Source organism: Hippocampus bargibanti, linkage group LG01, assembly GCF_051943395.1.
Source record: "Hippocampus bargibanti isolate YZ-2025 linkage group LG01, ASM5194339v1, whole genome shotgun sequence".
NCBI lineage: Eukaryota > Metazoa > Chordata > Actinopteri > Syngnathiformes > Syngnathidae > Hippocampus > Hippocampus bargibanti.
This window is the reverse complement of record NC_142734.1, coordinates 36290602-36302763: the sequence shown is the minus strand read 5'-3', so window position 1 is coordinate 36302763 and position 12162 is coordinate 36290602. Positions and strand designations below refer to the sequence as shown.

Sequence of the window (12162 nt, the reverse complement as noted above, 5' to 3'; positions counted from 1 at the left end):
TTCCTTGTAATTTTGCCATCAACACGGATCAACACAAAGTTTTCAGAGCAAACGAAGTACCGCAAAATGCATTGTGTGTCGCTTTCTCGGTCAGGGGCGTTCCAGACGTGACGTCACGTGGGGATCGTCATCAACTCGAAAACAAGACTGAATATTCAGCTCGAGTCTGACTGACTAACACATCTCAATATTCAGTGCCTCGATTTGTAAACGGATGATACTCCCCAGGTTCAAGTCGGCGGCCTGCACGTCTCACCCGGCACCGTGCACATCATGTCAGACAGTCTCCTGACCCTTCCGGCGATCGTCAGCATCGCCGCCGGCGGCGGCCTTCTCCTCATCATTGTCATCCTCGTCCTGATTGCCTACAAACGAAAGTCACGTGAAAACGACCTCACACTCAAAAGGCTGCAAATGCAAATGGACAACCTGGAGTCACGAGTCGCCCTGGAGTGTAAAGAAGGTTAGTAGACAAGTAGTGGAGGCCATGTTTCTTCTGTGTAGTGTGTAGTGTAGTTTGATTCACATCTTGTGTGTCTAGTTTTTTTTTTTATATCTACGATACAAAATCAACTGATGTATGCCACTATTCTTTTAAAAGTGTCCTTTAGGACAACTGCCCCCAAGCTTTTTTCCCCACGGATCGGTTTAATGTCAGACCATCTTTTTCAAGGACTGACCTTTTCAGGCAAGGGTGTCAAATGCAGTTTTTGCCACATTGTAGTTACGGTTTCCTTTTGGATTTGGGGAAGCCGTTAGAATGTTTCATCCCCTCCACATATTACATATGAATAACTACTTTTCAAATCTGAAGTAAACTAAAATAATGACTGTTATTGTAGTTTGCATACGACAATTAGAAATTTTGGTTGGCACTTTAGCAAGCATCATTGCACTTCGCATGCTTGATTTGCTTTCGCGGCCCGAATGAAATGATTTGGCGAGCCAGATTTGGCCCCCAGGCATTGACCTGCGTGTTTTGGGTATTTTAGATGCTATAACACGTTTTTCTGATGTCAGTTAGGAAATAAAAAAAATGGTGTCGGTTGTCCTTTTAACATTTCATGAAACAAATTATGTTCACTCCTGATGGTGAGTTTGTTATGTAATCTTTAGCTTCACTGAAACTTCTTCAATGAACGCATTGATGAGAGACTCCGCACTGTTGGAAAAGCAGAAGATTCATGTTCTCGTCATGAAAAGTCACAGTATGGTTTCCTTGCAACCTGGGTTTAGATGGGTACACCATGACATGGTGTACCCATGGGGTGCGGGCAACACAGCTGCTGCTCCCGGGATAGTTTTTGGATGGCGGAGAATGACGTGGTTCTCCCCCAGGGCATGCAGGGAGAATAGAGTTGTGGAGGTGTGGGGTTCCGAATTGGAGACAGAAGTTGGGATCGAGCCAATTAGCTGACACTCACCTGCAGCCTCATGCTGAGATGATCCGCACACTGCTGGGGCCAATTTACTGTCTCCCCATTAAAAAAAAAAATGGGGTGAGAAAGGGAGGTGTCGTCGAAGAGGGAGGATGGTACTCTATTTTTTTGCCAAGGCTCAAATGTGAAATATTGCGTTTCTCTGAAGTCAAGACTACCTTTGGGCTTGAACTGTCTGCTTCGTGATGGTGGTCGTGAACACTGTGAAGATCAGAGCGATGAGAGCCTCGTTCTTTCCCGCATTCCCACCTAACTGGCATTCCTTTCTTTTTCCTTCAAAAAAAAAAAGCCTTCGCCGAGCTGCAGACTGACATCAATGAGCTCACCAGCGACCTGGACAGAGCTGGCATTCCACATCTGGACTACAGGACCTACGCCATGAGGGTGCTCTTCCCCGGTATCGAGGATCATCCCGTTCTTAGAGAGCTGGAGGTAACAACTTTGAAGAGAAGAGGAGATCGGAAATGTGACTCCTTGGGAGTAACGCATAATGTCAGTCTGTTACGGTTGCTGTTGTTGAAATCAATGAGACTTACTTTAATTGTACAGTTGTTTTCTATTGGGCGAGGCAACATATTTCAAAAAGTCAAAAGGCAGAAGAACGTGGATTTAAAATTCTTCCCTACCCGTCAATGAATAAAAAAATAGTGCATGACAGGTATACTGCAGTATCATGACATTATTTAATGGATTGACAAAGATAATCTACAAAAAGACACCAACATTCTGCCATTAAAAATGTATTATTACACATTTTGGTATGGATTAAAAACTACAGATCCCTTATTTTAAGGTGTGCCTCAAGAATCCCAGATCGTACTTTCCCTCAAGATCAACAGCTTACTGAGTTACACCCAGTATCTCTCAATTGACGGCCATTTTAAGACCGTTAACAGTCCAGTTGAGTTGTGTACAAAAAGCCCTGACAGACTGAATGAATCAACGCTCTTTAATGAACCATTCGAAAGACAGTTTTGCTTCAGCTTAATTTCCAAATGTCCATCATCTTTTCTTTTCTGTGATCGTCTTACATCTCTAAATTACTTGACATTTGCTGGATCAGGATAGCATACTATTTAATAGGCGCTGGTCAATAATTGATTCGGGACTTCTCAGTTACTCACCGTAATGGGGCTGTCTGCCTGTATGGACTGAAACTGGAGGAGGTTTGGTGCCAGGGGGGGAAGAAAAACTCAAGGTCAAGTTGGAAGGAGAAGAGCTGAACAGCCAAAAGCATATCAATTCCATCATTCCCAATAATATACAATAAAATGTTATGGAGAATTTCCTTAATTGTATTTTACCATGTGGCCGCGTAAAACAAAAGCAGGGAGTGAGATGTACTATTAAAAATGTAGACGATTACATTTCAGGCCACCACTCTACGACAAAAGCTTTTTTCAGTGTCACAGCTATTTGCACATACTTCTGGGAAAATGCGGCGCCATATGGGTGATAACAACCCCCCTCTTTCTATTTAGGTGTCAGGGAATGGCCAGCAGAATGTGGAAAAGGCTTTAAAACTCTTTGGTCAACTTATCAACAACAAAGTGTTCCTGCTCACCTTCATCCGAACTCTGGAGATGCAGCGCTCCTTCTCGATGAGGGACCGCGGCAACGTGGCCTCGCTCATCATGACGGCTTTACAGGGACGCCTGGAGTACGCCACGGACGTCCTCAAGCACCTTCTGTCGGACCTCATTGAACGGAACCTGGAGAGCAAGAACCACCCCAAGCTGTTGCTGAGGAGGTAGGCCAGCATGTTTCAACTCAGAAGTTGAAAAATGTACAACTGTAAACGGCAGAAAAAGAAATAAATGAGACACGGTGACAAGTGGACCTGGATTAAACTGTTTTTTCATGTGACAGCGGGGCGTCACAGCATTTCTCCGTTTTTAGGATTGGCTATTATTAGGAGCACGGTAGTTTGCCATCCATGGTCTGTGCCTGGAGGCTTTTTTTGCTTTTCTTTTTTCTTTTCTCTGCTGGTGTAAGAAGGTTCCCGCGGATTAGTGATTCGATATGGCTGAGCGCTGTTGTCCTCGGCATCAACATTGACTCAAGTGCTCATAGGGCGATAATTCACATCAGTGAACAGATTCCGGTTGTGTTTTTGTCAAGCATCTAAATTCAATTGTTGTACAAGACAATGATGACCACTTGCCGTGACCCTCTTCAATTTTAGCTAAAATAAATTGTACCAAATCTAGCTCAATAAGGTTCTTGTTTTGTGAAGGAGTAGTCTGAAAGATTACAATATTTAAAGGACAACCGACACCATTTTTTTGTTTCCTAACTGACATCAGAAAAACGTTTTATAGCATCTAAAATACCCAAAACACGCAGTATGATATTTTAAGTCAAATGCAAAACACCAATTAACATGACTTAAATTGTCCAAAAACGGCCCCTTGTTCGTGACGTCACGCCAAAACGTCTTGCCTCATTCGACAATCAAAACAATGGCTTCAGATTCGTAGAAGATGCTTTCTTGTCACTCATCCAGTTATGAATAGGATTCAAATAGTTCTGAAGAGGAAAGCATACATGTTTGCAATCCATTAAAGAAGTCCTTCCGGGTCATTTTGAGGCGTCAGGACTGATGTGTAGCACCCAGAACATGCAGAAGATGCCGCCCAAGCTCCGTTGGAAATTGGCTCATTTGTCTGCTGGGAATTTGTGTCAACTAGTATCAAATCACCATTGCGTCATTAATGTGTTTTCTTTCTAATTTCGCCATCAACACGGATCAACACGACGTTTTCAGACCAAACAAAGTACCCCAAAATGCACTGTGTGTCGCTTTCTCGGTCAGGGGCGTTCCTACTGCACAGTAGGCTCGTGCACGTCCATGATTCTCGTGTGGATAAGCAGATTAGAAAATAGAAGGAAAAAAGAAATTCAACAAACGTTCAACATTTTGTGTCTAATCTTCACAACCAATCGAAGAGAAATGCATCTGAGGAAAGCACAACCTTTTTCAGTAGCAGTAAGGCTAAAAAAGGGACTTAATACACAATGTGTCAAAACATTTCTGAAATGCACAGTAAATTCAGGGCAAGAAGACGATGGTTCTTTCAAATCCAGATCACTCATTTGCCAACTCCAAGTCTGAAAAGACATTTCAGGGGCTGAACAACAAAGATTTCTATTAGCGTTAGCGCCGCACCGTCGCCTGCCTTCGTACATCAACACACCTCGTTACGGATTCCGTTCAAGCAGGCTGGCGTGGCTGATTATCTGCTGATAGTATTTGCTACTATGTGAGTGTTTAATTGCTGATGCGCTATCTGCTCTTTAATAGAATAAATGTGCTTCTGTCGGTTTACACTCTCAGCTTTAATAGAGCCATTCCTGCAGATACATTTATGCATTTTCACATTTTGGATTGACCTCTTTCATGCGCCCTGTAACCCGATGACACGATAAGCCGTCCACTGTAGTAACCACTGCCCCTGAAAAGGTTCTTCAAAAAAATAAAAATAATCAGAATAGCAATAAAGGGTGGGTGTGGCTTTGAATAAAATGTCTTTTTCTGCTCAAAGTGCTGTACTTTGCCATGTTGGCTTTGTTTGTCTGAATTGCCTGTTGTCTTACAAATCACTCATAACCCCGTCGTTTATGACTAACTTCCTCCATCCCGACACCACCTCAACCAAATCAGTAAATGCTGGTCAGCGATGTAATTTGTACACACATTACTTTCTTTGCACAATTAACAAAATAGTTTCAAATCTTCACCCACAAAAATCCCGTTTTTTTTTTTGCTATTGTTATTGCTTTTATTAGCAACAACAAGAAATGTGTCTGCATAGGAAGAACAATCAGTGATCGGAAATTCCACCCCTGAGTAATTTTGCAGTTTCACCCAGCGTAATGTTATTTTAATGGAATCACAGAACACTGCTTCAATCACCCGGAGTCCTTTAAATCTTGCATTATTTTTTTTTCTCCTCAGCGTTTTTGTAATGAGGTTTCCCGCCCATGCAGAGCAATGGATTACAATGTTATTAATTGCAAGTGCATTGTTTCATTAGTTTCACTAAGGGAAGCCCCCCCCAACTCACCCCCCCCCCCCCATATCCTCACTGCACCCTCGCTGCCATTAGGAGAGACAGCAACGTATAAGACGACTCTTCAGTGCTGCGTTGGGTAATGAAATCCGGATGTTCTTTAAAGAAACTCAATTAAAGGGAAGCAAAGGATGGGGAGAAGGTGAAAAGTAAAGTGAGTTCCAGAACTCTGCCCCCCACCCCCCTCCTCAACCTGCTGGCCCCGACATTTAAAAGTAAAGATACAGTCTAAAGGAGTCGGCAAAGCCTCTGCACAAAAAGCCTTTATTTGACTTCCATCTTTGGGACTTGCTGATCGTATTAAAATGCTTAATGATTTCCATTAACTTCCAGCACATTCTAGTCTCATGCTAGGCGGTGAGGGGACCACGGTGGGGGGGGGGGACTTTGAGTATCTTGGAAACGGAGATTGGTTCAGGTTTTTTTGGGGGGAAAACAAATACTGTTGTGTACGTTTCAAAACACTAAAGCATGGTAACTAAGTAAATAGGACCGCTTTGTTGGGGTGATTCGTCATACGAACATGTTTAAACATCGCTTTCTAATCTTTGTTTACGTTTTGGACTTCCTGATACGTCATATCCTGCCTTCCCTTACATGATGTCGCATCTACATTACGTCCCATCCTATTGCGTCACACCCTGTGCGCCATATAAATGCTCTCCCATTCCATCTTTCACTCTCTCTCCATGCTTCCTCCTTAGCCGACACCGCGATGTCTGCGCTTTCTTCAAGATTAAAGCAACTTTCTGTTCAACACCTGGCTTCCTGATGATTTAACCATCAACGCCCGTAGAAGCAATGAATCAGGGACGAACGGTCAAAATAAACCCATTATTATTGGTGCCGAACAGCTTGAAGAACAATGTGATGTTGTGATTTTGTAAAAAGTTTAAGTAAAAAGGGCCATTATTTTCTTTAAAGCTACGTTTTATTAAACAATGAGGCAGGGGACACCCTGAACTGGTTGCCAGCTACTGGCAGGGCATACATAGACAAACAACCATTCACACTCACAATCACACCTACGGACAATTTAAGATGCTCCATTTACCTGCCATGCACGTTTTTTGAAAAGTGGGAGGAAAACTGAGTACCCAAAGAAAACCCACGAAAACATGGGGAGGCTCCAGCACGATCTTCCCGTGAATTATGAATGACAATTCTCTTGTAAAAAGTTCTGACCGACTCTGATTTGTTTTTGTTTTTTTTGTGCCCTCTCTTATCACCGCAGAACAGAATCGGTTGCAGAGAAGATGCTCACCAACTGGTTCGCCTTCCTTCTGCACAGGTTCCTGAAGGTCAGTTTGGACGGTGCTCTCACACGCACGCACACACACACACACACACGTGAATATTACAGACTCTATAAACTAGTGGAAATCTAAGTAATGAGTTCTATTTGTAACACATTTATTTTGGTCACGGTTTAGCTGTATACAAGTTCATTTGGGACTTTTTGTTTGCTTGATTATTGAATACTTAATCTTAATAATCTTGTCTTTTTTTTGTTTAATCTCTGACAAATCCTTCCATTCATTTTCCGGCCTATCCCAGCCGACTTTGGGCAGTAGGCTGGGGACACCCTGAACATCAATCGCAGGGCACGCAGAGACGGACCACCGTCCGCACTCACACTCACATCTAGGAGTGTTCAATCAGTCTGCCGTGCATATTTTTTGCATGGGAGTAAACCAGAGAACCCGAAGAAAACCCACACAGGACTGGGGAGAACATGAAAACTCCACAAAGGGAGGTGGTCTACCAACGCTCCCTCCCTAAGCTTTTTTTGGAATCGAACCACTGCTTTATTATGTCAACATGCTAACCATGGGGCCACCTTTCTGACAAATAGGACAATTATGTAAAAAATACTCAAATCAATATACAAACTAATTCAATTAAACTAAAATGGCATATCGGGGAAAGAATTCATTTCAAAACAAAACTCTAAAAACGTCATATTTCCTTTTAGAGAATCTTAATGAAATCAAATGTATGAACCCCTGCGCGCTTTCTCTGTGCGTTGGCAGGAGTGCGCCGGCGAACCTCTTTTCATGCTTTACTGCGCCATCAAGCAGCAGATGGAGAAAGGGCCCATCGACGCCATCACCGGAGAGGCCCGCTACTCTCTGAGCGAGGACAAGCTGATCCGCCAGCAGATCGAGTACAAGACGCTGGTAAGTCAAAATAAGTATCGAGCCTCTCCATGCGTCTGAGGGTTATACAGTGAGACCTCAACTTACGAACTTAATTGGTTCCCAGACAGAGTGTGTAAGGCGAAAAGTGTGTATCTCAAAAAAAAATCCCAAAGGAAACCATTAAAATGGGAATAATCCGTTCCCGGGTTTCCATAAAATATACTTTTCAACTAAATAAGCCTTAAAACTACACACAACATACCTTATTCTATGTATAATAAATGTGCTATTGTATTGTAATGAAAGAAATACCCTGCACTGTATCATAAAGTCACTTTATTGACATTTGGGATGGTCATTGATGGCTTGATGGAACGGCGTTAGAGATTGAAGGTCAAAGGGAATTGCTGTTTGGAAGGAGAGTCACCTTCCATAAGGACTGTTGGTAACTTAACCTCTGGTGCTGTTCGGTCGTGTGCTTCCGCCAAAGATCACTCCGCCAGCCGTTGTGGGTGTGTATTATGAAAATAGTGCTTATTATAAGGTTTAATTTTCAGAAATTTAAAGTTTGTAAGACGAAAAGTTTGTAAGATAAGGTGTTTGTAAGTGGAGGTCTCACTGTATAGGTCCATCTATTTTGTCCATTTGGAAAACACGTTCCTTCAAATCTCATTTGTCTAGTTTACGTGAGTGATTAATTACCATTCGCCCACGGTTGAAAAGTCACTCGATTATTCTTGTAGTACATATGTAAGAAGTGTTGAGTTTCTCACAAAGAGTTCCTTTACAGACTGAGGTATGCAATTTCCTTCCTCGCCAGAGTCAAATTCACTCATCATCCCATCGGCTCCATTTTCGTACAACATCAGGCCTCGTTTGAGGAGATTAACTTTCACACACACACTGGAACAAATGAAGTCCAGAAACGGCATGTGAATTGGCGACGCGCTGATTGCCCCGGCTGGAAATTTGCCTCATTATGTGCAAACGCTGTGGCAGGACTGGAAATTGGTGTTTGGAGGAAGGTGTGAAATTTGATTTTTGGACGCTGGTGCAAATGCAAATGCTTTCTCCAGACCGCCGTTATGCGGTTGAGGAGAGGCCAATGTGTGCAAAGCCCTGAGCTGGACACCTCACAGCTGTTGAGGCTGCACTCACACTGCAGTAAAAATCAGAAACTGGCCTTTGCTGCGGTTCGTGTCATTAGCACTGTTTAACCTCTACAGCTATAGTTTTATACTCCTTTGCCAGGGGTTTGGTCATTTTCACTCAAATTCCAGGACCCACATAATATTCAGTTTTGAGACTACGTACAAATTCAATACAGCGTTAGGAACCTTCGACTCGGTGACGCGCTGTTTTTACTAGAGCAGCGTGTTCGACTGAGGACAAATTCCTAGTGTGTTCTACACACTTTTTTCATCAGAAAAAAACGTTAATTCCGAAGTTATATGGGCATGGTGGTGCCTGAGCTTCAAATGAGGGTGGCTGTACAATATAATACAATGCAATGGATACATATTGATCTATATCGCGCTTCAACAGCTGAAGCTGTAACAAAGCGCTAACATGGCCAAAACATAAATGATTCCCCCCTGTGGAAGGGGACAAAAACATTGCCAGAGGTCTGACCAGTGCTTTAATGGCACCCCCCTCAAGAAAAAACAAAACCTGAACTAATTCAGAGAATGGCACTCCACGTCACATTTTTCAAGTCACGAATAAATTTGGAAATAGCAGCGAATGAGTGAACTACAAAATGAAGTACATTTACAATTGGACGTTTGCCTAGGTCTAATCCCTGACACCTCCCCCACAAAAAAAAAAAAAAAAATGTAAAACAATGCTCACTTCTCTACCCCTGATCCAGATCCTAAATTGTGTGAACCCGGACAACGAGAACAGTCCGGAAATTCCGGTAAAAGTGCTGAACTGCGACACAATCACCCAAGTGAAAGAGAAGATCCTGGATGCCGTCTACAAGAATATGCCCTACTCTCAGCGGCCGCGAGCAGTTGACATGGACCTCGGTATGATTCGCACACATCATTTGTACTAAATGAAATCCATGGGGTGTACATTTTAGCAGAGAATAATGCCCTCCCTCCATCTATCAACTGATCACTGATTTTTTTAGGGGAGTGAATAATAAGTTAGCATTGATGACAAGGTTTCTTTAGCCATCATCTCTACTTCTTTGAAGGTGTCGGACGTTTCGCTTCTTATCAAAGATGCTTCTTCAGCGAACTAAAGTCTTACTGGTAGTTTCGGCCCGATATATATATATATATATATATATATATATATATATCCCTACTGTTCATAGCAGTAGTCCTCTGCTCCGCCCAACCTGACAGCAGGTACCTATCACAGCAGAGTCCGGTACCGCCACGTCTGGACGGTAGGGAAATATATATATAGTGCCGAAACTACCAGTAAGACTTCAGTTCGCTGAAGAAGCGAAACGTCCGACACCTTCAAAGAAGTACAGATGACGGCTGAAGAAACCTTTTCATCGATGGACCACTCCTGTACGACTGAGAGCTTACACAGACGAAATAATTTAGCGCTCAACATAAACACCAGCTCAAGAGCTGCAGCAGCGTTTGTGTGGCCCTTCACTGTCTCCTTGCATGCCTGAATGCGTGTGACCTGCTTCTCTGGTGTGGTTTGCAACGTAAAAATACACATTGAGCTCTCGGGTGTGACTGGAAAATATGCCTTTGTTGTGTCATCAGAGTGGCGTCAGGGACGGATGGCTCGCGTCGTGCTTCAGGACGAAGACATCACGACCAAGATAGAAAGCGACTGGAAGCGACTGAACACGCTCTTGCACTACCAGGTCAGCGTTAGCTCATAGCACGCTTGGAGCTCTCGGCATCGAGCTTTTTGACTTAATACAGCTCATAGTGTCATACTGTGCTTACTGCCATTTCACGTGGAAGAAAGCCAAATTGACGTCATGAGAGGTTTGGTAACTTCTCCCCTAAATACGTCTGTGTAAGCTCTCAGTCGTACAGGAGTGGTCCATCGATGAAAAGGTTTCTTCAGCCGTCATCTGTACTTCTTTGAAGGTGTCGGACGTTTCGCTTCTTATCCAAGAAGCTTCGTCAGCAAACTAAAGTCGAACTGGTAGTTAGTTGTTAGACTTTAGTTTGCTGACGAACTTTCTTGGATAAGAAGCGAAACATCCAACACCTTCAAAGAAGTACAGATGACGGCTGAAGAAACCTTTTCAGCGGTTCTCCCCTAAATATTGAGAAGTAATCAATACGCGGAAAATGTGAAGGAAACTCCACCACTCCTCTAAAAGAAAATTTAAACTTACTTATTGGAAACATTAACTCATTCACTGCCAGATGAAAATGTGTCCACTCCTGTGCCAGGGTTTTTGTCATTGTCACTCAAATACCAGGACCCACAGAATATTTAGTTTTAGGACTACATAAACATTCAATGCAGCGCAAGAAACCTTAGACTCTCTTCTTTCATCAGAAAAAAGGATCTAATTCCTAAATGATATGGCTCTGAAGTTATATGATCTTGAAATGAGAGCGGCTGTCCAAAATACAATGCAATACATACATATTGGTTTATATAGCGCTTTATCATCAGCTGAAGCTAGAACAAAGCGCTATCAAGTGCACAAAAGGGAAATGCTGCCCCCTTGTGGAAGGGAAAAAACATTGCTAGAGGTCTGACCAGTGCTTCATTGGCACCCCAGCAAGAAAAAGCAAAACCCGAACAAATTCGTGAATGGCACTCTACGTCATATTTTCAATTCCCAAATAAATTCAGGAATGGCAGTGAGTTAAAAAAAAAATCTGTATATGATTAGAAACGTGAAGAAAATTAGCAAAACCGAATGTCAACAAGTTGATGTTTGCTGCAATGTTAGTTATTTGACTCATCCCATCGACGTAATCATTGATCGATCGTAAATTATGATATGGATCCCTGATTCAGCATACAATGCAAAACATCTGCCGGTCGCATCCGCCGCCATATCAAATGTGTTCCAAATCAAGTTCTCAGTGACTCGCCACGGTCGTCTTCGAGCGGGACAAAGTTTTCTCTGAAATCTCGTTGAACCTCATGCAAACTGACTTGTGGGCGTGATTATGACTCAGTCAGTCATATGAGAAATGTCTAGTGTCCGTTTGCGGCGTTTTTCTTTTGCGCATTAAAAGAATGAGCGTTCATCCCGCTCCCTGCGGAGCTTTAATCCTTGATGAAGCCCTGCAACTTTTATTGTTTCCACAGCATAATAGCCGCTGTGTTGTGCTCTTCTTTTATTTATGGTGTCCGCCCCGTTGGTTCTGAAGGACCGTTAACGCTTTGCTTGTTGCTATCTCTTGGATGGGCTCTGCATGGCGACCATTCAACTGACTTCAGAGAGGAGCATCATAAAACAAATTGCTAAGAAGAACAAAAAAATGAAGAAAAGAAAGACTTTTATTTTAAAGGCAACTTGGGGACACAGCCCGAGTACCACTTTTGAGTATTTGC

At 42.9% G+C, this 12162-nt stretch overlaps 1 protein-coding gene and 1 long non-coding RNA gene across 3 annotated transcripts in view; one reads left to right on the top strand and one right to left on the bottom strand.

Annotated features, from left to right (window-relative positions):
- Nucleotides 1-12162, top strand: part of plxna2 (plexin A2) — a 163564-nt gene that overhangs the window by 138360 nt on the left and 13042 nt on the right. For both annotated transcript variants that reach the window (XM_089014559.1, XM_089014549.1), the window contains exons 20-26: nucleotides 229-463; nucleotides 1729-1871; nucleotides 2921-3189; nucleotides 6747-6813; nucleotides 7546-7692; nucleotides 9524-9683; nucleotides 10392-10495. In XM_089014559.1, coding sequence (XP_088870685.1) covers nucleotides 229-463; nucleotides 1729-1871; nucleotides 2921-3189; nucleotides 6747-6813; nucleotides 7546-7692; nucleotides 9524-9683; nucleotides 10392-10495 — 1125 coding nt within the window. The remainder of the gene's footprint in view (nucleotides 1-228; nucleotides 464-1728; nucleotides 1872-2920; nucleotides 3190-6746; nucleotides 6814-7545; nucleotides 7693-9523; nucleotides 9684-10391; nucleotides 10496-12162) is intronic.
- The window catches only part of LOC148904124 (uncharacterized), a 388679-nt gene that overhangs the window by 370896 nt on the left and 5621 nt on the right, over nucleotides 1-12162 (bottom strand). The gene's annotated exons all lie outside the window — the stretch shown is intronic.